General features: G+C 31.8%; 1 protein-coding gene across 1 annotated transcript; it reads left to right on the forward strand.

The window, feature by feature from the left end:
• The first annotated feature begins 1,226 nt into the window (after positions 1-1,226).
• Positions 1,227-16,680, forward strand: LOC148301156 (uncharacterized). The gene is made up of 14 exons (XM_088273741.1): positions 1,227-1,646; positions 1,759-1,820; positions 4,213-4,363; positions 5,477-5,557; positions 6,053-6,193; positions 6,785-7,081; positions 8,173-8,340; positions 9,827-10,144; positions 10,931-11,154; positions 12,484-12,728; positions 13,488-13,789; positions 14,491-14,604; positions 14,803-14,965; positions 15,494-16,680. The coding sequence occupies exons 1-14, from the start codon at positions 1,557-1,559 to the stop codon at positions 15,910-15,912; spliced, it is 2,775 nt and encodes a 924-aa protein (XP_088129867.1). The 5' UTR covers positions 1,227-1,556; the 3' UTR covers positions 15,913-16,680.
• The last annotated feature ends 5,705 nt before the right edge of the window (positions 16,681-22,385 follow it).

Below are 22,385 nucleotides of genomic sequence, written 5' to 3' on the forward strand. Positions count from 1 at the left end.
AAAATAGATTTGACAGCTATTCATAGGGATGGCCAGAACCTATGAAACACAATCAATGTAGATCGCCAGGTACTTACACATTGTACTTCGACTTGATAGGTATTGAGTTTCCGCTTATTGGTAACTTTTATGAGACCGATATTCATACAACGGTATATAATAAGTATCAAATACATATATGTATTTGATACTTCATTAAAAAAAAGTATTGCTGTGTTGTTATACCATTTTATAAAATAATTATTCAAAAAACGATTACCTTTAAAATAAAAATATATTTCATTTAGATAATAAAAAAAATGATTATGTTTTAACTAACTAATCGTTAAATGTATTTAAGTAAATAAATAAAATGATGACAAAATTAAATTAATAACTGCCAAGTAAAAAAATGTATTGAAAACTAAATAACAAAAAATATTATTACAGAGGTGCCGTCTAGTACGATATTTCCGTTTTTAATAACTCTTTCCATATTATCTCACACCGAAGGAACAGAGAGAGGGACATTTTCAACTTTGTTTAAGACGTTTTTGATATTAGGTATCTTATGGATATTGTAAAAAAAGAACACGATTTTGTTGATTTTTAAAAATATATATTGAAAATAACGCATTTAAACAACAGTCAAAGTATTTATTTTAAACATGCCTACCTTGTTCATTTATATATAGGCTTGTAGTTAACCAATTCCATGATGGTAATGATATCAATTTTTTTAGACCTCGCAATTAACCATCATTAGCATTACTTATTTCATAAATATACTTTGTAATGATTTATCTATTCACATAAATAGCTGGTTGTGCTGCTTATGGTAGAAGCAACTATTGTACCTGTGAAAAATTACAATACTTTATTTTTGAGAACACATAGAATAACCAAATTAACATAAATAAACTTTTGGAAAAGCTTTCAAGATCCAATATTGCAACATCTGTCACTGTATTTTAAAAATGAAAAAATGTTCCTTTATTTTTCCCAGCACCATGTAAAGCTTTTCTCTGTTAAATGTTTATATTCACCCCTTACCGCACTTTCCATGAACCATTTGAAGGCATATAATCTTTAATATATAATAATATAATCTTTCATATAATTTCTAATATATAATCTGTGATGGTACCCATAAGTAATGCTGTCCACATGTACTGTAGATACATATCGCTTTTTGTTATAACTAAAATATACTATTCATCTTTACTATTAATCTATGGTTTTAATTTAATGTTTGTCAAATTGTCAATGGTCGCAGGTTGTCGTGTGTCAAAAGATGGATGTTGTTAGCGTTTAATTGTATTTTTAAGTTCTTATTTTTCTTCAATAATTGTATATTTAGTTTCGCGAATTGATAGCTTTTCTCCTCATACCGTGTTTATGTGTTTCGACTCAATCTTTTTCGTTCTGGCGTACATTTGTTACGCCTTACAAATCACAATGTCTTTTTATTGTATTTGACCTTGGTGTATCAGCTGTCAATTCGCTACAGCGCCAATTTTAAATGATTTAATTAATGTTTTGTGCATGGAAAAGTTTTTTGTTTGAAATCATAAAATATGCGCACTGTCGAAGGAAATTTACTGGCCCAAGAAAAGCCTTTGGATAATGTATCCCACTACATTTCACCTCATCACAATGTTTCAGAGGTATGTCATTTTTCTTAGAGCGGTTTTGATAAATTCACATCTTAAGGGATATTTATATATGTATTAATAAGTGACTCGATTTACTATTGTTTTTATAAATCCATGTTTACAGGATATGACAGTCAACGGTGGACCCCTGCACCCAAATAGTTTTGAATCTCAAGTATTATGCAGGTAATCATTGCAATTTAATTTTCCAACAAAATATGCTAATGTAAATTCATTACCACATTTTCCATTTGATTAGCGACCTAAAACTGTTGTTTACCAATATTGAGTGGGACAAATGAAGAACTGACTTTTTTTGTATTTTTGTATTTTCATTTGTGGTATACCCGAGAAACCACAACTAAAACTAGGATGTTTTTGATAACTGAAATAGGTAAAAACAAATTTGTGGTGCCACAAATTTCTTTTTTATTTGATAGATAGATTGAGATTATTATTTATTACCTTTTAGTAAGTAAATATGCATCGTCCCTCAGAATAGTAGTGTTACATGTCACAAAAAACATTTTCACATGTAATTTTTCACAAAATTATTCTGGGTACAATATCACACGAATTCATCTAATGCTTGCTCCACGCATACAAATAAATTTGCTAATTTAATGGCGAACAATCCTAGTTATTTTTGGTGGGAGCGTAACCTGTTCGGTATGGATTTCTGTAAATACCGGATGTTCTGCATTTATATAGTAGCATCTTGAGATCATCTACAGTTACATTTGCAAGTGTGTAGCAGACGTGTGTGCTAATGTAAGATTCAGCAGTACAATCTTTGCAAGGTGACATATTTTTATGTCTCTACTTAACACATTTAGGACGGGTATTTTAGTTTTACGCCCGCGGACCGCTGGCGACGGGATTTGATCATTATCTACCTATAGTTAAGACCTTAACAAAGAGATAGGTACATAATATTAATGTAAAAACATTAACTATGTGATTCCTTCTTTTCTGACTTTGAAATGAGGCCGGCACAGGAGGTAGAAATACCCTTCCTGTCCTAAAGCATCAATCGACCGAACGGGTAGAATTATAATAATAATAATAAAATTGGATAACTTATATAGCGCCATTTTCGTAAAAAATACCTCAAGGGCGCTTCACGGTGAATGTACCTTTCCCGCCCTTAGTGTGTTAACATTGAGATTGTGTCAATTTTTCATAGAATCAAAATTGCAAATCCAATATTTGGGATATCCGTGCAATTTTTTTTAAATATAACCTATGAAATAGCATCATCCATTTAATTAATCACAGTTCTAATCATTAATTGATAATATTCTACAATGTTTTTAGCTGATTTTGGCCCATGTACTACGTATGCCTTGTTTGTAACTCTATAAAGCACATATCGTGGGTGTACTGAAAAAAAACGTTAACTCGAAAATATGCAATTTTTACTTAATGATGCATATTATAGTCTTTTTAACATTCTATTAACTTTCAAAATACAAAAAAAGTTAGAAATGTCATATATTTATGTGGTTTTAAAAGTAAATTCAATTTTAAGTTTAATAGCTGGTATTTTATTCAGGCTAAAAGCTTTAAATAACAGGGATTTTAGAGTTGACATTTTTTGCCAGTATACCCATGATATTTTAATGTTGATATGTGAATTAGAATCTATAATATTATGCCTAGTGTTAAGATACGGCTGATTCTTCTTTGTAAGTCTTACTCCATCTGGTATTTAAATCAATGTCATCAATTCATAAATATATGTATTTTGACAGATGTTTAAAAAAAAAATTATAATATCTAAATATGTTCATTATAGTAATGGATTAACTGCTCTTGTCTTAGAGGTGCTTATTTAATACAAAAATAAATACATATATATTTATATACCAGTCCATTAAATAGAGTGTGGCCAAAAATATGAAATAACTCAGGTAGGATTTATTCATTTGTGCTCAGCATGTAAATAAAATTCTTATTTGAACAATATTCCTTGTATATTGTTTCTTTAAAAAATTCATTCGGAATCCTAAAGGGATGAAATATACCATATCCACTCCCTATATAGAGCATATATATATATATACAGTCCATAAACAGTCTCTAGGCTTTTCTGTCTCTTTTGCATCCTCCCAAGTCAGGTCCGCATCCCGAAGTTCAGACAAGAGCTGCTGACGAATTGTCAGCAGTGATCATCCTGGGCGCTGCGAACCTGATGCCTCGGAAAAGAGGCAAGCTTGATTAAGGCTCTCGGGAGGCATGAGGAGTATATGGCCAAGCCAACTGAATCGCCTAATCTTGGCGACAGTTGTGACCGAGATTTGCTGATACCTATGCCTTATATCTCATTCCTCACAACAAGGGGAACCATTGCACATCTAATATCGCAGACACCTGTTCTCAAAGCTACGGCTGCTTGTAAGATGCCATGTTTCACAGCCATATAAGAGAATAGGAGCAATGCAGGCATTGTATAGGCGGCATTTGGTCTTTACCGAGTATAAATCCAATCTCCAGACAGCCTTCATACTGTTAAATGCGGACCCTGCGAGTCCTAAACGCATGTGTAATATTATATATAGAGATTTTATATTTTTAGGCAGATGAATGTGAATGAGGATGGCCAACTATGCGGTTGGGGGGCCGAGTTACTGGTGGGCGGGGAGGAAGAAGGGGGCGCTATCGACGCCTCGCAGTATGGCCAACTGAGAAATAATCTCCTCATGCATGATTTAGGAAATATAGCCACCGTAAGTATGAAAAGTTCACACTAATACCAAAATTACAAAAATCGTTTGAACATTTTTTTAATAACACAGCAGGACCTCTATAATCCGAACGCCTACTCATGCCTAGAATGGATATTCCTGTGCCAGAGAATATGCTTTTACGTAAATTACGGGACGAAGCTTTTTATTTGTCATCAAATAAATCTCAAGCAACTAAAAATTTTATTGCTTTAAAAACTTGAATAATACATTAAAAATTTCACAATTCATACATGTTGGTTTTATTTGATAAAAATACTTAAGAGATTCTCTGTACTGTAATCCGAATGCTCCACTAGTTCGAACAGAGGATACATTTTCGGCGTTCGGATTATAGAAGTCCTGCCATGTTTTAAGTTACAGATTGTAAAACCTCGCGAATGACTTTGTTTGGATGTAGTTATATATTATGGTTCGAGGTTCTTTTATTTTCTGTCAGTTTATACCTTTTATAGTTTTTTATTTTTTATTCATCCTTTTCAGTTTCATACACTCTGCCGGTTTTTATATATTTTTTTTCTTGTTTAAAAATATAATTTTATATCACATAAGATTTCCATATATAAATCATCTCTAGACATTACTTAGAGTGAATATGCTGTATTTTATTAAAATAACTAAGTGCTGCCTACCTCAAAACTGGTATTTAATATACCTATTGAGGATAGGCAGCATCTAATGTTTACTTATAATTTGATTTAATTTTGCTTCAACATAACAAATTGCATTATTTAATATAATAAATTTTGACACTGAACTGAACTGAGTTGTGTTAAATTTCCCTCTATCGTGTTAATTGCTAGCTATTGTGTACATACATAGGTATCTTTCATGAATAAGATAATACATTTTTTATGTATATGTAAAAATTAACCAATGCCCAGAGGCGTTTATTCTATATAGACAGAAAAGCAGTGCCTATCTTGGATTACTAGTGTTCCATATAGAAACTCGACCAGTGCCTACTATGCCTTATCATTATCCAACCCTACTGCCTACCATGATTAAAAACTCCACTGCCAATGCCGTTCAATAAATAAGTAAATATTAAACAGAAGCATAAATGATCTAATTTTAATGTTACTAATTTTTCAGATTGTATGCAATGGACGAACTATAGATTCAACATGTGTTATATTGGATAATCCAATTCGTCTTTCCCATCATCATAATTCGGTATGTAAACTGTACTTTTGCAACATTTTGAGTGTCTCCAGGTGATGATAGATGTCTCTAGTGAAATTCTAGTCAATTCAAGCGATATGTTTGAATTTGAACAATATATACATAAAAAAGTTTCAAGAATTTGAGTAATGTTGTTGTCAATCATGGGTAGAATTGGCGAATGTTACACGTGCGTAAAGTGATCACTTAAACTAGCCCATGACTTTCGTAAGCCCCGTAAATGCCCAAACTTCCATATTTTCTTCATCTATGTTGAGATGTCAAAAAATAACTGTATTTTTAATTATTTTTATTTCTTTTATGATACTAAATAACACGATGTAAGAATATATTTCTTTCATAGATTATGAAAAAAGCTATTCTCTATTTTTGACACCAACAAACAAATATCGAGTGTGACCCTTGTAATATTTATTAAAACGCATTTATTCCCAACGTTACATAATAATAATTTTTCTAAAACAAGGTTATAATTATTGCATGCAGGATGGCCAATCAAACATGAGAAGTTCTGATATTGTTGAAGTCTCCAATTTGCTTCCGCCCCTACCGCCACTGAAGAGAGCGCAGGATACAGAATGGTATCATGCCAAACCTGACCACCAATACCATACAAAAGACTTTAAGGTAATAATAATAATTTATAAGGTTTTTTTTATGAAAGCAGACTGAATACAGTCAAAATGTCATCCCTCATACGAATGTGCGGCAAAACGATGTATGATAGATGTTAGGATGGTGGAATAAAGAAAGAATACAAGGCTGAGATAATCATTATCGATAAAATTAAGAAAGGTGTGTTGAGACAGTTAAGAATGTGGAACATATGAGTGAGGAGAGATGGTGTTATTTTCACAAAACTAGACTTTTTTCCGCGGCACACCAACTAATTACCACGGTACACCAGTGTGCTGGGCACACACATTGTGGAATAATGGTCTAAACTATATGTACACATTTTTCCGCGGCACACCAACTAATCACCACGGTACACCAGTGTGCCGCGGCACACACTTTGTGGAATAATGGTCTAAACTATATGTACACAATTCAGATCAGACCCCGTCGCCAATGGCCCGCAGGCGTAAAAAACACCCGTTCGAAATTTGTTAAGAGTAATGAAAAAAATGCATGTTTAAAATATTAAACTACCTTCCGTTTAATGCTGCATTTTGCTGACAAAAATCTTCTGACCAATGATCTATTATTGATTTACAGGATATGGATGATAGTGATGCACAATTGAAATCGGAAGAATGCGATGTGGATTTGAATAATGCATCCCTGGCCAACAGCAAGCAGCAACCGAACAGAAAGAGTTTACCCCACAAGAAGAGAATCTCTAGGAAGCTGAAGAAGAGCAACTCGAGCCAAGTGTCCAGCAGTCAGGCCGTCAGTGAGGATGTGCAGCAGAATGTGGGGATCCTGCAGGATGCGGTCTCAGACGGAGTCATGACCGTTCCAGAACAGCACTCTCTGGGTGAAACCCGGGGAGATAACAACACTGTACATCCGGTAAGTCAATTATCTGCTTCATCCTTCGCAAAATGGGAATTTGAATGACCACAGGCATTTACTGGTTGCAGTTGTACTTATCCTAAACCAAAGTATAATAAAAGGGAATTATTCCTTTTGTAAATTGTAAATGAAAACACTATGGAGGTCCTCACCAAAAAGTGACTTTTCCAATATTGCACAAAAAATCCTTTAAATGCAAATCTGTTCGATCGAAATCTTAAATAAAGTTGCGTATGAAATCATTAAATCGCACCAAAACGTAAAAATTTTACAAGCTTTAATTTCTGATTACTTAAAATCATTTAAAATGGAAATGTAACGTTTTGGTGAGGACTTCCACACTTGTTTTTTAACACTTGAGTATTATATTTATTTTAATGACTAGTTCCGGAAGCTACAAATGATTCCATATAGGTTTGAATATAAACTGAAGCATTAATAAGGATCCTTATTAATGCTTTAGTTTATATTCAAACCCATAGATGGAAGCATCTGTAGCTTCCGAAATAAGTCATTAAAAAGAAATATAATACTCACATAGTAAAAAACTAATGTTTTCATTTACAATTTAATCATGTCTTACGACAAAAAGAATGCCGAAAAATAAATAAAATACTTTATGTATGTTTGACAACTCCTATGATGAAGGTTTTCAGCATCCTCAGTATTGAAAAGAATGTTTTTTTTAAATTATTTTTGAACGGTGATTTTTAAAGCTCATTAATTCAAACAACTATCATTAGAGTTTTGCCATAATTCGTTAAATATTTTTAAATTCTGGTTCCTCCAATATATATATTTTTTTAATTTTAAATTTGAGTATTTTGCCCAAAATAAAATAAAATTAAAATAGTCAGTTAGTTAAATATTTTAATTACATATTATTTATAGTGTTTTATAACTACATATATAAATTTAACAAACTTTTTAATTTACTCTATGACTATGAAAAGCTGATATTGCTACAAACCCAAATGATGTTATATTGGCTTCTAGTTTATTGGCTATTTTTATCATTTATGCTGTCTACTTTTTCATTTTGTATTGCATTAGTATTTTAACTATTTTTCTTTTTATTTTTACATCAGGAACGACCATTATTCATCTGCCAACTGTGCGGAGAGTACTACGGAGAGGACCAACTGCAGTTTTTCCATCATCTGAAGCAGCATTATGAACCCCAAAATACGGCAATTATTATAGGAAACTCCATCAGTCAAATGCAACATAATAATAATAACATGGCAATGGATAAGGTAATTCAATTTTTCAGCTAATGATTTAAACAAATAAATTAATTAATATTTCCTGTTCTAATTTTTTTTAATTTAATTTTTCTCGCTATATTTGAGCAATTATTAACCTAGCCGGATCTAACGGGGGGATTCAAATCCCCCATATATGAATTTTAATTTGATAACTTAACTGTTATAAGAGATACTTACTCAATATTTTTTGTAATCTTAAAAATGATATTAAGGAAAAATTTTATGATTTTTATGATTTAAAATCGTTGAATGTTTCAAAATATGTATTGTTTTTTATTAAAAGCACAATCAGTTGGTATCGCCAGATCTACGTACTTATATATCAGCACGTTATTTTTTTATGTCTGCCAGCGACATGTTATTTCTTTCACTTAACCCTTTCCGGTCCCCCAAAATTAAAAAAAAATGTAGGTAGACAGTTACATTCCAACTGGAAAAAAAATCTTTTGTCCTCTGCTCCACATACAACAGTAATAGTTGCGAGTGACAAAAATGTAAGCTTGGAATTTAAATAAATAATACTAATGATGAAAAAGATGTCGAATAACATCCGACATGGGACCAAAGAGCAAAAAATCGATATCTAATGAGATTCGACATTGGACCAGTAAGGGTTAAATAAATGTGCTACTACCATAATGAGAGAGCGAGACAACTAAAATATTCGGCTTTTGTTTGATCCGATTTCCGGTTTTTCGCTTATCAGATAGCCGTATTCAGTCGACTTCTGACGGCGCACTGGGACGGACCTGGCACTTATGACTCAGTTGGCGGTGAGTTAGTACTTGCTACAAGCTGCGTACTACAATTTCCCTACAAATATGATCTGGGATCTTTTGGTACCCCCTTGGGATCACATTTAATTTATAGATGATTAGTACAGGGAAGGTTAAACTAATAATCAACATCATTATCAGACGGCTAGTTTAATAGTTAGTGAATTATCACAAGTAAATTATACCAAGTAAAAATTAAATTTTAAAATGGATTACCACAAAGTGACTACCAATCAAATAATAATGAATTTTAACCTGTTAACCGGGTAGTTCACTTTTTAATTACGCAACATACAACGGGCGCGAACTCTTTCATTAAGATGTATCAGTACATCACGTTTGGTGGACGGTGATTTCATATATTTTATTTATATTTAAAATAAAGAAAAAGACTATGAAATGTGTATTTTTTCGTTTATTTATATATAAATCATAAAGGAAAATACAAAATTACAAACAAATAGAACAGAATTTATGTCTAGACATGTATGGATGACTAATTACATTTATTGTTGGAAAATATAGGTCCTGCCCATTCCAGGGTGCAACATATATTTCAAGGATATACATATTCATATGTCTTACCCGTACTCGATATTGTTTACGTTTGACGTATTTAATACTTCCCGTCCGGTTGACATGTTAATACAGTTTTTAGTTTGATTCTAATTTAAAACTGTAATGAATCTTCTTTCCAGATTGCTGAAAGCATGGTTGTTGGTAATTCCCAGTTGCCAGAAGCTCTTGTGGAACTCTCCCTAGGGGGAACGGAACCGGACAAATCTTCCGTGTATTTGCATAACAAAATGCCCAATTTTATAAATTCTGAGAAATCCCTGTTTAGTACAAACGACAAAGATGCCTTGTTTTCTACCGATAAAGCCTTAATGTACCAACAAGCTCCAAAACAGCAAATGTTCAATACTGTAGATAAGTCATATTCCTGCCATCATTGTCCGAAGACGTTCAGAAGACAGAAGCAGTATGAAGCGCATATTAGAGACAGCCACACTAAGGTGAGATAATATTCTTTTATAAAATAAACTTTTCACTTTTTTTGCGAGTTGAAAAATGTTTAAAAAAATAACTTCCTTCTTCTTTGAACTTAATCCGCACCCAATGGTGCGTAGGGCACTACGGGTGGGGTGATCAGTCTTGCACCAGTCCAGAGTGAAAAGTCACTGATATTTATTTTGACCACCATGAAAATCGAATCTGGGATCTGCTGCATGGTAGCCCAATGCACTGGAATTTTTAATAAAGAGTTTTTTTAAATCAACTGGTATTTTTTTTACTACATATTCACTAATACAGTATATATATATATATATATATATATATATATATATATATATATATATATATATATATATATATATATATATATATATTGTTGAATGTGCCATGGCATGTTAATTTACTAATCCGCCATACCGATACTTTTGGTTAAGGCTTAGATCGCAAGCGTTCAAATCATAATGCGTTCAGCCGCGCACAGGGCTGGTAGTGTGCTCACGCTCAATTAAAAAAATATGTATATATATTTATTTTAAATATTTTTTTGTTTTTAGAATATATATGGAAAATATATTTTTATGTTTATTTTTTTAACTCCTTACCTTTCATTACCTGTTTACTTATTTTTTCAATGAAAATACGATGTTTTAATAAAAAAATCATTTACATTAAATGTTACCTGGAGAAAATAAAGTTGCGACTAAACAAATACTTGGCCTTAAGATTTTGTTCAGGGTCAGCTTTAGTCGCTTTTCATGAATTTCTTTTCGATTGCTTTTACATAGATGGACGAAATGAGTGAGTTTAGCGAACCGGAAGACTTAATGGAGGGAATTCACGTGGTTGTGGAAGCCGATAATGAGGAGTACTTGAGGGAAGACCTCTCCAGCGACCACTCCAACACAGTCCTTATTCAGACATCGCTGGGCTCCAACGATCAGTACATATTACCGCATCTTACTATCGAGAATGGCCAAGTTCACCAGTCACACGTGAATTCTAAGAGTTGGTAAGTCTAAAGTTTGTTTCTAATTGTACTTTATAGTAAACCGACTTATTTCAGGCAGAATTGCAATCCTTAGCTCCAAGTAATGGTAGGTAAATTTGATCGATTGTTGTATATCGTGGGTGTACTGGCAAAAAACGTTAACTCGAAAATATGCAATTTTGACTTAATGATGCATACTATAAAGTTTTCAACATTCTATAAACTGGCAAAATAAACTAAATGGTTTTATGTGTCATATATCGCTCATTCCTTTCAAGAACGTCATAAATAAAAAAAACTTGATTTTTCAGGAGAACGTTTTTAAAGTTTAAAAATATAATACAATGTATCAAAAATAAATATCAAGCCACTTATTGAACTTTTTACTGTGCAACAGATCGTTTTAGGCAAAACCTGAAGGTTTTTTCACCATTTAAAAAATATTTAGTACATTTAAAAAAGTTTAAAGTTAAAAATATGCCGCTTTTGCTGGGATATAGTACATTTTCTGGGCATTCCGAAAACATGCACAACTGAAAATTGACGATTTTTGATTTATGACGTTCTTGAAAGGAGTGAGCGATATATGTGATTTTAAAAGTAAATTCTACTTTAGGTTTATAGCAGGTATATTATTCAGGCTAAAAGCTTTATAATATACCATAACAGTGATAATTATAATAAGGATTTTAGAGCTAGCATTTTTTACCAGTATACCTTAAGTAAGCTGATAATAATTTGTGAATTCCTTTTTATCAAAGAATTTCCTTAGCAGCCTATTTCTAATCCTGTAAAAGTAATTTTCCGAAACGTCAAAGGAATTATTCTAGTGTCGAAACCAACTGCTAGCTCGGTTCATACCTTTTTTTTTAAAACTACCTTACATCCAAGTGACTCTATCAACGGCTTATGCAACACCTCTTATCATGGGTCTACTTTGGCTCCAACTTTATAAGTTTTATAGCCTATTATTACTTGTGAGTGGGTTTCCTGTTTATGAGTAAAGTTATGATCTAATTTAATTCATGAGTGAAAATTCTGGGCAAAACACTCGCTTCTCATTATAGGCATGAGTTTAACCACTTAATATGTACTAGGTTTTTTTTTTTTAATAAAAAGAGTTTCAAAAAAAGTTTATCCACTTTTCAAATAAAATTATTTCTAATTATGTCTACAATATTTTGTACTAATTCGTCGTCGAAAAAGTAATTGAAAAATTCAAAATTAGAACCCATTCAGCGCGCGAGCGCGTCACTATTTCAAAAGTATGAAGCGGTTAATCAACATAGCCATATTTTTATTGTTGTTTTTTTATTTGGTGAATTTTGTATTATTTTATATTTTCCCCAGGTACCTGAAGAGCGAACTGGAGATTGAGAATGACAAGACTGTCGCCAGCGTCATGTCGGGGGGGATGAGCTGCGAGGAGGGTGGGGACCCGGGGAGCCCGGGGGAGGGGGAGGGGGACGGCGAGCAGGAGGAGGGGGAGGGGGGCGGGGAGAGGGAGCTCGTGGGCTGCCCCTTCTGCGAGGAGGTCTTCCCGACCAGGAAGAACTACTCGCAGCACGCCCAGCACTGCCGACTGCAACTCAAAGGTTAACTTTAGTTTTTTTTTTTTTTTTTAAATTGAAAAAGAGAAATATTTGTGTTTTTATTATTTACAGAAATACTTCAATTTCATATTATTTCTGTGAGCCCAAGCGGCTCATTATTAGAAATAGGTATCAAATTGTGGTAGAGTGGGTTCGAACAGAGAAACTCTGACTTGAGAGTCCGCGATACTAACCACGGGACACAGCCCGATACGATTTTTTAAATAATGTATTTGGCGTTTAATTTGGAGTCAACTTGTAATATTCCAAAGAAAATATTGGTTGAGGGTATTGTAGGAGAGAGATCTATAAAAGTACACCTTTAAATATCTTCTTGCTTTCTTCTTCAACCCCTTATCCGCACCCCAAGGGTGCATAGGGCACTGCATCATATAAACGCAGTGTTGTCTTGATCATTAACACATGAAGGAAAGGCGATCAGCCCTCCGCTTCAGATCCAGGTTCAGGGACCAGTCCAGGGTAATATTGAATAAATATTGGAATGAAAAAATCACTTATTTTTATTTGACCCCCCTGGGGAATCGAACCCGGGACCTCCAGGACGGTAGCCGAGCGTGCTGACCATTACACTACGGAGGCGGATAATATCAATATACCATTATTCAATGTTTATACATTAAAAAAAATGTTTAGAAATAATGTTTTCTTTGAAAAAAAAACCTTTTACAATCTTTTTTCTATTATCACTTTGTTCAAATGCCAATTTTTACATGCATGTATTTTAAAATATTTTTTTTTTAGAGGAAGTATTGCAAAGAATGATGGAAGGGAATGTGAATGTCAATGGCGGAGTTGTTGATGGGGAAATTATCAATGACAGTGATTTGGTAGTGGGTGAAAATGAAGAAACCAGTTCCATAAATGACACCACTGATGATATAGTAGTGAAAAAGAATTCTAAGGGAATGCTGCCATGTACCAAATGCTTCAAAGAATTTAGGCACCGCAATTCCTTAGTGTATCATATGCTGTCACATGAAGGGAAAAGGCCCCATCCTTGTCTCGTATGCAGTAAAAGATTCTTCTCCGTCAGTGCATTAAAAGTGAGTACATTAATTTTTTCTAAATTTTCAATACAAAAAAAAATTGGCTAAACTTCGATTTAGCTCTTTTCTAAGCATTAAAGAGGTAAAAATCAAACTGTTTTTTTATTCTTTTTAAATGTTTTCCCATGTTTCTTGCTGGGAAACATTTGTTAACTGGTATCAAAATTATATTTTACATAGTGTGAAATTAATTTAGTGAGTGCGGGATAAATACAATTTTGACACTTATTATGCAAAAAATCTATCTAGTATAACCTGGTAGGAATTACAGTGCCTACTGACTAGAATTTTTTGAGGATTTTATGTAAACAATATTTTTTTTTTACATAATTTTGTATTTTTTTTTAGAAAAATCATTTACCAAATTATTATTTAGTTTTTCATTTTAACTTTATTCGAATTCCAGATTTTATATTTCAATATGCCAATGTGGATGACATGACTCTTTGTTTCCAACACAAGGATAAGACTTTTTTTTTACTATTGCATGATGCCTATAAGTTTGCTTAAGAGCAATAAATAAGTTCATTATTTTATTTTGCAGTTTCAGTTTTCACTGTGTAATTATTAATTACATACCTGTAAAATGACATATTTTTGTACTTGGTTTAGGCAACCATGATTGGATTGAGATATTTCTTTATTGTGTAATATGTTATGTGGTTTTAGTATAATGTTTCATAAATGTTTTATTTTAGGTTCACTCGCGGTTGCACAGTGGAGTGAAACCATATGAATGTAAAGACTGCGGTAGAATGTTTAGACAGTGGGGAGATCTTAAGTACCACTCTATTTCCATACATTCTAATGAGGTTTGTAACATCTCACTATTTCAAATGAGTTATTTTTCTTCCTAGATTGAAGGTTCTATGTATAATTTATCTAGAGCTGAATTATCACCGAGGTAGATACACTCCTGGTGTGTGTTGTCGGGATTTTTGCTTTGCGCTTAGACAATGTGATTTGGGATATTATTCAAATTACTCTTCTGAATATAATTTATCTTACAGAAACAGCACCAGTGTGAATATTGTGGCAAGGATTTTGCGCGGAAATATTCACTCATTGTCCATCGAAGGATTCATACTGGGGAGAAGAATTATAAATGTGAATTCTGTGAAAAAAAATTCAGAGCCAGCTCGTATCTACAAAACCATAGAAGGATACACACGGGTAAGTAATTTCTTCTCTAGATGATCAATAATTCTCATTCATTTCACAAAAATTTAAACCAAATTTGAATATTACTTTTAACCATTAAAGTGCAATACACTTTTGACAGAACTATCTAGAAGCGACACTAAAACATTTAATGCAGCATTTAACCAGGGTCCAGTCTAGCCCGAGCGTGACCTAGGATAATCGTATTTCGACCTGTCGATAATGATTTGCCTGAGCCAAATATATTGATGTATTCATTTTTATTGACTAACTTGAGCGGTGTTTCAACAGTTTTGTTTCAATATGTTGGTGACAATTTCTAGTAGCGAAAAATTTTCTTGCCTAAATTCTTGTTAAGTATTTAAGAATAATAAACATGTAAGAACTATGACATCCAAGTCTTGTACTGAGGGTGCGGTATAGCAAATTCTTTATGGGAATTTATGCATTTCAAGGGATGAATGAATAATCTGATATTTAGATATATATGTATGCTATATATCTATTACTATATGTGTATTGTGAATTTGTAAATTGCAGGAGAGAAACCACACGCGTGTGTGATCTGCGGAAAAACTTTTAGAATGAAGGGAGACATGAAACGACATCTTAACACGCATGCCAAAGAGAAAGTAAAAACCAATGACAAGGAAAAGGACAAATCCTCAGAGACTGACGAACAGGTGTCCTCGAACCAAACACCGATAAAAAAATCCAAAACCAAAAATGGAAATGCCGAAGTCAAACTGGTTCAAGCGAAAGAGATGAAAATTGAAAAGCAAGAGTTGATCGACAAGGAGAGTAGTAACGATGAAGTGAAGGATCTGGCTATTTCTAATGACGGAATAATGTCTTCCCATTCTAACGACACCGTGTTGCAAGATGACACACGCCTGGGATCTAGCTTTCCCCTTGAAAATAATGGCCAAATGTACGGATGGTCCGTTTACATTGCCTAGCACTGACATAATCAAACCTAATAATAATCCCCTCAATTTGTGTTTTTGACCACCACACCTACTAGATTTTTTAAATACAATTTTCTGACTAAATATTGCAAAATTTTACGCGATAAAAATATTGCGAACTAAAAAACGGAATGATCTTAATTTATGAGGTTGTCAAAAGCATTTTATTTAATATTCCCACCTGCCTTATAGCATGTTTACTGCCAAATGAAATGAGAAGGTGAAAAAAATCATATTTACATGCTTATTGGTACTAAAAACTAACTACATATGTATATATTTTTTATTCATGGCCCAAATTATGCTAAGATATGTACTATGTTTAAGCTACATTTTTTAATTTTCACATATTTTTGGTTTACCATTTGGTTACATGAGTATCATGTATTTATATTTATTATTATTTTTAATGCTTAAAGTGGCTAATTGTAAATATTATACAGCATATGGATGGTTAACGGACAAATTAAGTAAACCAAAAATTCAAGCAAGTAATTTTGAGTATCACAATATTTTTATAATTGAAAGTGGGACGTGTTTTTTTATTAAATTACCATCGTACATTAAAGAATCTTCTCAACTCAAATTAAGCAAGTTTTTTGTGAACAAAGACTCTGTTTAAACTAATAAAGCGTAAAGTCAATTAATGGTCAATTTACAAAATATATTTCAAAAGTTGGTACTGCAAAAACTTGTTCATTTGAACTATGACAAAAACATAAGACTAAGTAATAATTTGAAAAAGTATTTTGAACAAAATTTAGAATGAAATTACAAAAAAACAACAATTAATCTTTTACAAAAAACCTGTTTTTTTTAATGAATTAAATAGCCAGTTTTACTAGCTGCTATTGTATCAACAAAATATGGATGTTTTTCGAAACTTCGGCATTGCTAATGTTATGTTAACATGTTTTCATAGCAGACAAAAGAAGAAATTATCAGAATGCAAGCCTTAAATCTCATGTAAATTGCACTATAATTTTTTTATTTTAACGTTTAATTAAATAATTTGTGTCAGGTTGTGGTCCCGTGGTTAGTGTCGCGGTCTCATAAGTCAGAGTTTCTCGGTTCGAATCCACTCTATCACAATTTGATACCTATTTCTAATAATGAGCCGCTAAGCTCACAGAAATAGTATGAAATTGAAATATTTGTGTAAATAATAAAAACACAAATGTTTCTCTCTTTTTAAAGAACAAATAAAATAAAATCAACATGCGTCTAAGTATTTTGACGTGTTCTCTTGATGTCTACAAGAAGACTACGCCAAAATGTCACATTTGCGCTGTTCCGTTTTGATGTCTCAATTATGAATGTTTTTGACGGCTTGCCAAATTTTATATTACTTAAATAATATTTTTAAACTTTTTCAAATATTTGTTTACAAAATTTTGATGTTAGCCATCTAAATAATTATGTTCCTAAATGTGTTAATGAGAGTTCTGTAGATCTTATTTTAGCACATAATGTTTATGATAACCAGATTGGTATTTTCTGTTTTTTTTTTGTGAATGGAATACAATACTAATGTGTAATTAACATATCGCTCACTCCTTTCAAGAACGTCATAAATCAAAAATTGTCAATTTTCAGTTGTGCATGTTTTCGGAATGCCCAGAAAATGTACTATATCCCAGCAAAAGAGGCATATTTTTAACATAATATTTACCCGCTACAGGGCAGAAAATTTTGTTTTTGCATTTTGAAGAAAAGGTATTGTTTAATTATTTTTTTAAATAAACTAAATATTTTTCAAATGGAGAAAAAACCTTCAGGTTTTACGTAAAAAGATCTGTTGCACAGTTAAAAGTTCAATAAGTGGCTTGATATTTATTTTTAATACATTGTGTTATATTTTTAAACTTTAAAAACGTTCTCCTGAAAAATCAAGTTTTTTTGATTTATGACGTTCTTGAAAGGAGTGAGCGATATATCATGGGTATACTGTCAAAAAACGTTAACTTGAAAATATGCAATCTTGACTTTTAAATTGGATGCCTTCAACCTTAATGCAAATCATAAAGTTTTCAATGTTCTATTATAAACTGCAAAATACACTAAGTAGTTTGAAATGTCAATATTTGTGGATTTTAAAGTAAATTCAACTTTAAGTTTAATAATTTTTTAATAGCGGGTATTTTATTCTGACTAACAGCTTTAAATAACAGGAATTATTCAAACAGGGATTTTAGAGTCAATGTTTTTTTGTCAGTAAACCCATGAAAGATATTGTATAAAATCAAGGTATTATTATTTTAATGACGGAATTGGTTCACTAAGTACATATCACAAATTTGCGAGAATGACGTCACAATTCCAAACTTTCCGGGAGACATGTTTGAAGCACATAACTTTATTATGTATTATTGTATATGTATGTTGTAATCATTTAACAAAATGAAGTTTTCGCAATGTTTTTGTACATAATGCATACCTGTGGATTTGTCTAGAATGCTTGAAAAACATTCCAAATTTGAATTGTGACATGTTTCTCAGAAATGAGTGATATGAATTTACATAGTTTCATGGCAACATTTTTTTCACTCCTAGAAAACAACTTTTTTTCATATTTTTTTTTTACTAAGCACACAATATATTGGTATGAAATGGTATGGTGTACGAAATTTCAGTTGTCTGTGCTTTAACTTACACAGTAGAATCTCTCATAACGAGTCATTTGCATAATAAGCATTTTTTTTTTAAAAAGTTGCTCCCTTATGGAGTGACATTTCGCATAATGAGTTACAGAGAAAGGTAAATTTTCCCATTTTCACAACATTAACTTGTGGACCGAGACTCACGCCAGTCAAAATAAAAAAAATCTTTAGCATAACGAGTAAGATTCCGGAACGAATTATGCTCATTATGAGAGGTTCCACTGTACTTATATCAATTTCAAATATTGGCAATGTTTGGTAAACGTATTTGAAATTTTAAAGTTTGTATATATATTTTGACAGTCACAAAATATACACTATGTGTTTGAAGAGAGCCGTTGTCCGCCTCCGTAGTGTAATGGTCAGCACGCTCGGCTACCGTTCTGGAGGTCCCGGGTTCGATTCCCAAGGGGGTAAAATAAATATAAGTGATTTTTTCACTGTCATATTTATTCAATATTACCCTGGACTGGTACCTGAAGCGGAAGGCTGATCACCTTTCCTTCATGTGTAAACGATCAAGATAACACTGCGTTTATATGACGCAGTGCCCTATGCACCACTGGGGTGCGGATAAGGGTTTATTATTATTATTATTTGAAGAGAGCTGTACTTCCTAGATATGTTAAATATTGTATTTTTATATTGGAACATGGAATTAATTAAGATATAGTCTGTGATACCGCAAATAGGATTTTACAGTAGCTGATCTAATGTAAATACACATTTAATTATATTGCAAAATAAAAATAACGTAAAGCTTTGTACAACATATATGTATATTATATCTGATTTTTATTTTCTTATAAGTTATATATTCTCGTGACTTTTAAACCTTATGACAAAGGAATTGAATATTTCTTCCCAAAATTTTACTATCAATTTTTTCATATTTTAAATTCATCTTTTCAGAAATATTGTGAATTATTATAACCAGGGTTTTTTTTTGACATTAAAATATACTATGGAATGGTGTTTTGACACCTTTTTTAGTATTTAAAAAAGTATTATAATCAAAATGGACACTTAATTTTTTTAAATGTCTTAAGGCATTACAGATGTCAACAAGATGATTGAAATTCATAAAACATAATAACTAAGGCTGAAGTTTCTACGAAGGGCTGGTCCCAGTAGAGAATTACTGATCACAAAATGGGGAGACGTGGCGTATCTCTGCCACATGCTACTTGGTAACTAGTACCGAGTGCTTCTAGTGATTCTCGAGAGCATTGACAGAAGGCAACTGTCCTGGCTTTAAATGTATTCCATTAAAAGGCAAATGGAAGAGTCCAGGAGGCGTTCTGGATTGTGTTTAAAAAGGATAAATATCTTAGTAAGATATGGATTCCAGTTTCTGAATTATTATTTTATATAGAAAAGAAGCCCTGATTATAGTATAACATGTAGATGTTTATATGGGAGAATCCATTGAAAAAATAGTACCTTGTAATCTACAGGATATGTACTGAATAGCGAATCATGATTTTTATTATTGATTTTGAAGTGAATACTTTTTTGGGAGTAAGTTTTCAAGGCCCTCATATACTCGTAGTGGGTCCACAAGGAATATTAAAGAGTATTAAGGGATAAGTGTTGATTGTCCAATTTCACGAAAACATGTGGCATTTAAAAAAAAACTAAAATTATCTAATGGCTATATTTTAACCATCATGACGCCAAAGAAGGTTTACTTCTGGCACACATACTGTGTTACACTTTTTCCCTAATAATCTTTAGGATAAAAATTGAACGCAAATAATAAAAAGTTATTTAAAATACTCCATAATAATATACATATCAAATGTATATTTTTTAAATATATTTTCATAATGTATTTAATGCCAGTATTTAAACCGTGTAAAAGAACATACTTTTTTTTAATGTAAAGCAGTTTTAAATTAATAAAGTGAAATTCACTCCTGACTTAATTTTATTGTTTCTGGAGTATTAATAAAACAGTTGTGCTAAAAAAATCAAATTAGTACCTGAAGTAATTTTATTCTGTTAAGATGGTGCTGGAGGATAGTGCTATGATGCCTAGATTTGCGTATTGTAAAATCAAATAACATATTGTGTATTATAGATGTAATGTATGAATATATTATGTACTCGATTATAATATTTATCATAAAAATGGCTTTCTTGCCATATTTTTTTCAAGATGGTATTTATTTTTCTGTAAATAATTTGATAATATTACCAACATAAAATCATTTGCCCCAAATCCCCTTAGTTACGCTCAGTGTCACTGGATTAGATTAGATTTTTTTGTTAATAAGACTTTTGGATGGAATTCCATTGAATGATGATTTTACTTATATAATAGTACAAATATATATCATTACTGCATTCGATTGTCGCTTGAATCAATGTAAAGTTACTTTATTTATTTCATAATATGCTAAAACCTTTCTTAATTAAGGCATTCTGTCTATGACTTATTATGTATTGAAATGCATTCTGCCGATCCACACACAATATATCTTTTACAGGAAAAACATAAAATTATACCATCAAACAGAATTAACCAATTTAAACAACATATTTTATTGTGTTTCACATGTATGGAAAAACATAAAATGTATTTTTAAAAGAGATTAATTCCATTTGATGGTTTAATTATGTTTTTACTCTCATGTAAAGAGAGCCCAGGTGGGATAGGCCAATTTACAGCATATATGTGTAGCACATAGGCTATGTTGTGTGTATAATAAGACGTATTTAACACATTGACCCTCATGTGAGTTATATTTAACTCACGGTGTGTTTGGTCAAGAGATTGCGTGAGTTAAACTCCAATCATGGATTGGATTTAACATTATGTGAATTGGATACGCTTCACGTTTGTCATGTAATATAAATGTATGCACTTTTTGTGTGGCCCCTGGACAAATTACCGAAGTTGGCCCAAATTCTTCTCTGAATACTATAATACTTGGCATTGCATTGAAATGAAGATTATATGCAGTCTGTTTACAGTTGTGGCCCCAAGGATCACATTTTCTAATTTGGCAGTCAATGTGTTAAAAATGGTTCCGACTAATTTTCTTTGAATTAAAAATGACACACCTGCAAAATTCATTACGAATATAATTAGAAGTGGGTATTATGTACATAGAAATGTACGCATCACATGACTTAGAGGAATGAAGTATTATAATTTTAAAGTAAACTATTATTTATTTTATTAGTGAACAAGAACTGTGTTTACAAATTACCCACATGCAGATGTATTTTGTTTATTTTTCATGCCATATTTTGGAAAAGAAAAAAGAAATATGTTTTAAAGAAATTTTAAAGTTTGATTTTAAGTGATTCCTTAAAATATTACTGTATATATAACATAATGTTTTTTAATGAACTTTGTTTTAATTTTGAAATAAAAATTCACTTTTCAATCAATACATCCAGTAAATAGTCGGATCTTCGGAAGCCTCTTGATAGTAAAGCAATTTTGCTTTGTTTTATTATTTAAAAAAAGAAAAAGTAAATTATATAACTACATATTTGGCACAATAACATATTTTGGTTATTTTTTTTATAGAATTTGCAAGTCGAAAAATATACATATCGTTCACTCCTTTCAAGAACGTCATAAATAAAAAATCGTCAATTTTCAGTTGTGCATGTTTTCGGAATGCCCAGAAAATGTAATATATCCCAGCAAAAGAGGCATATTTTTAACTTAATATTTACCCGCTATAGGGCAGAAAGTGTTGTTTTGCATTTCGAAAAGGTATTGTTTAATAATGTTTTTAAATATACTAAATATTTTTCAAATGGAGAAAAAACCTTCAGGTTTTA

The sequence above is a fragment of the Brachycentrus maculatus genome, unplaced genomic scaffold, assembly GCF_059751285.1.
Source record: "Brachycentrus maculatus isolate JH-2025_06_01 unplaced genomic scaffold, ASM5975128v1 h1tg000601l, whole genome shotgun sequence".
NCBI lineage: Eukaryota > Metazoa > Arthropoda > Insecta > Trichoptera > Brachycentridae > Brachycentrus > Brachycentrus maculatus.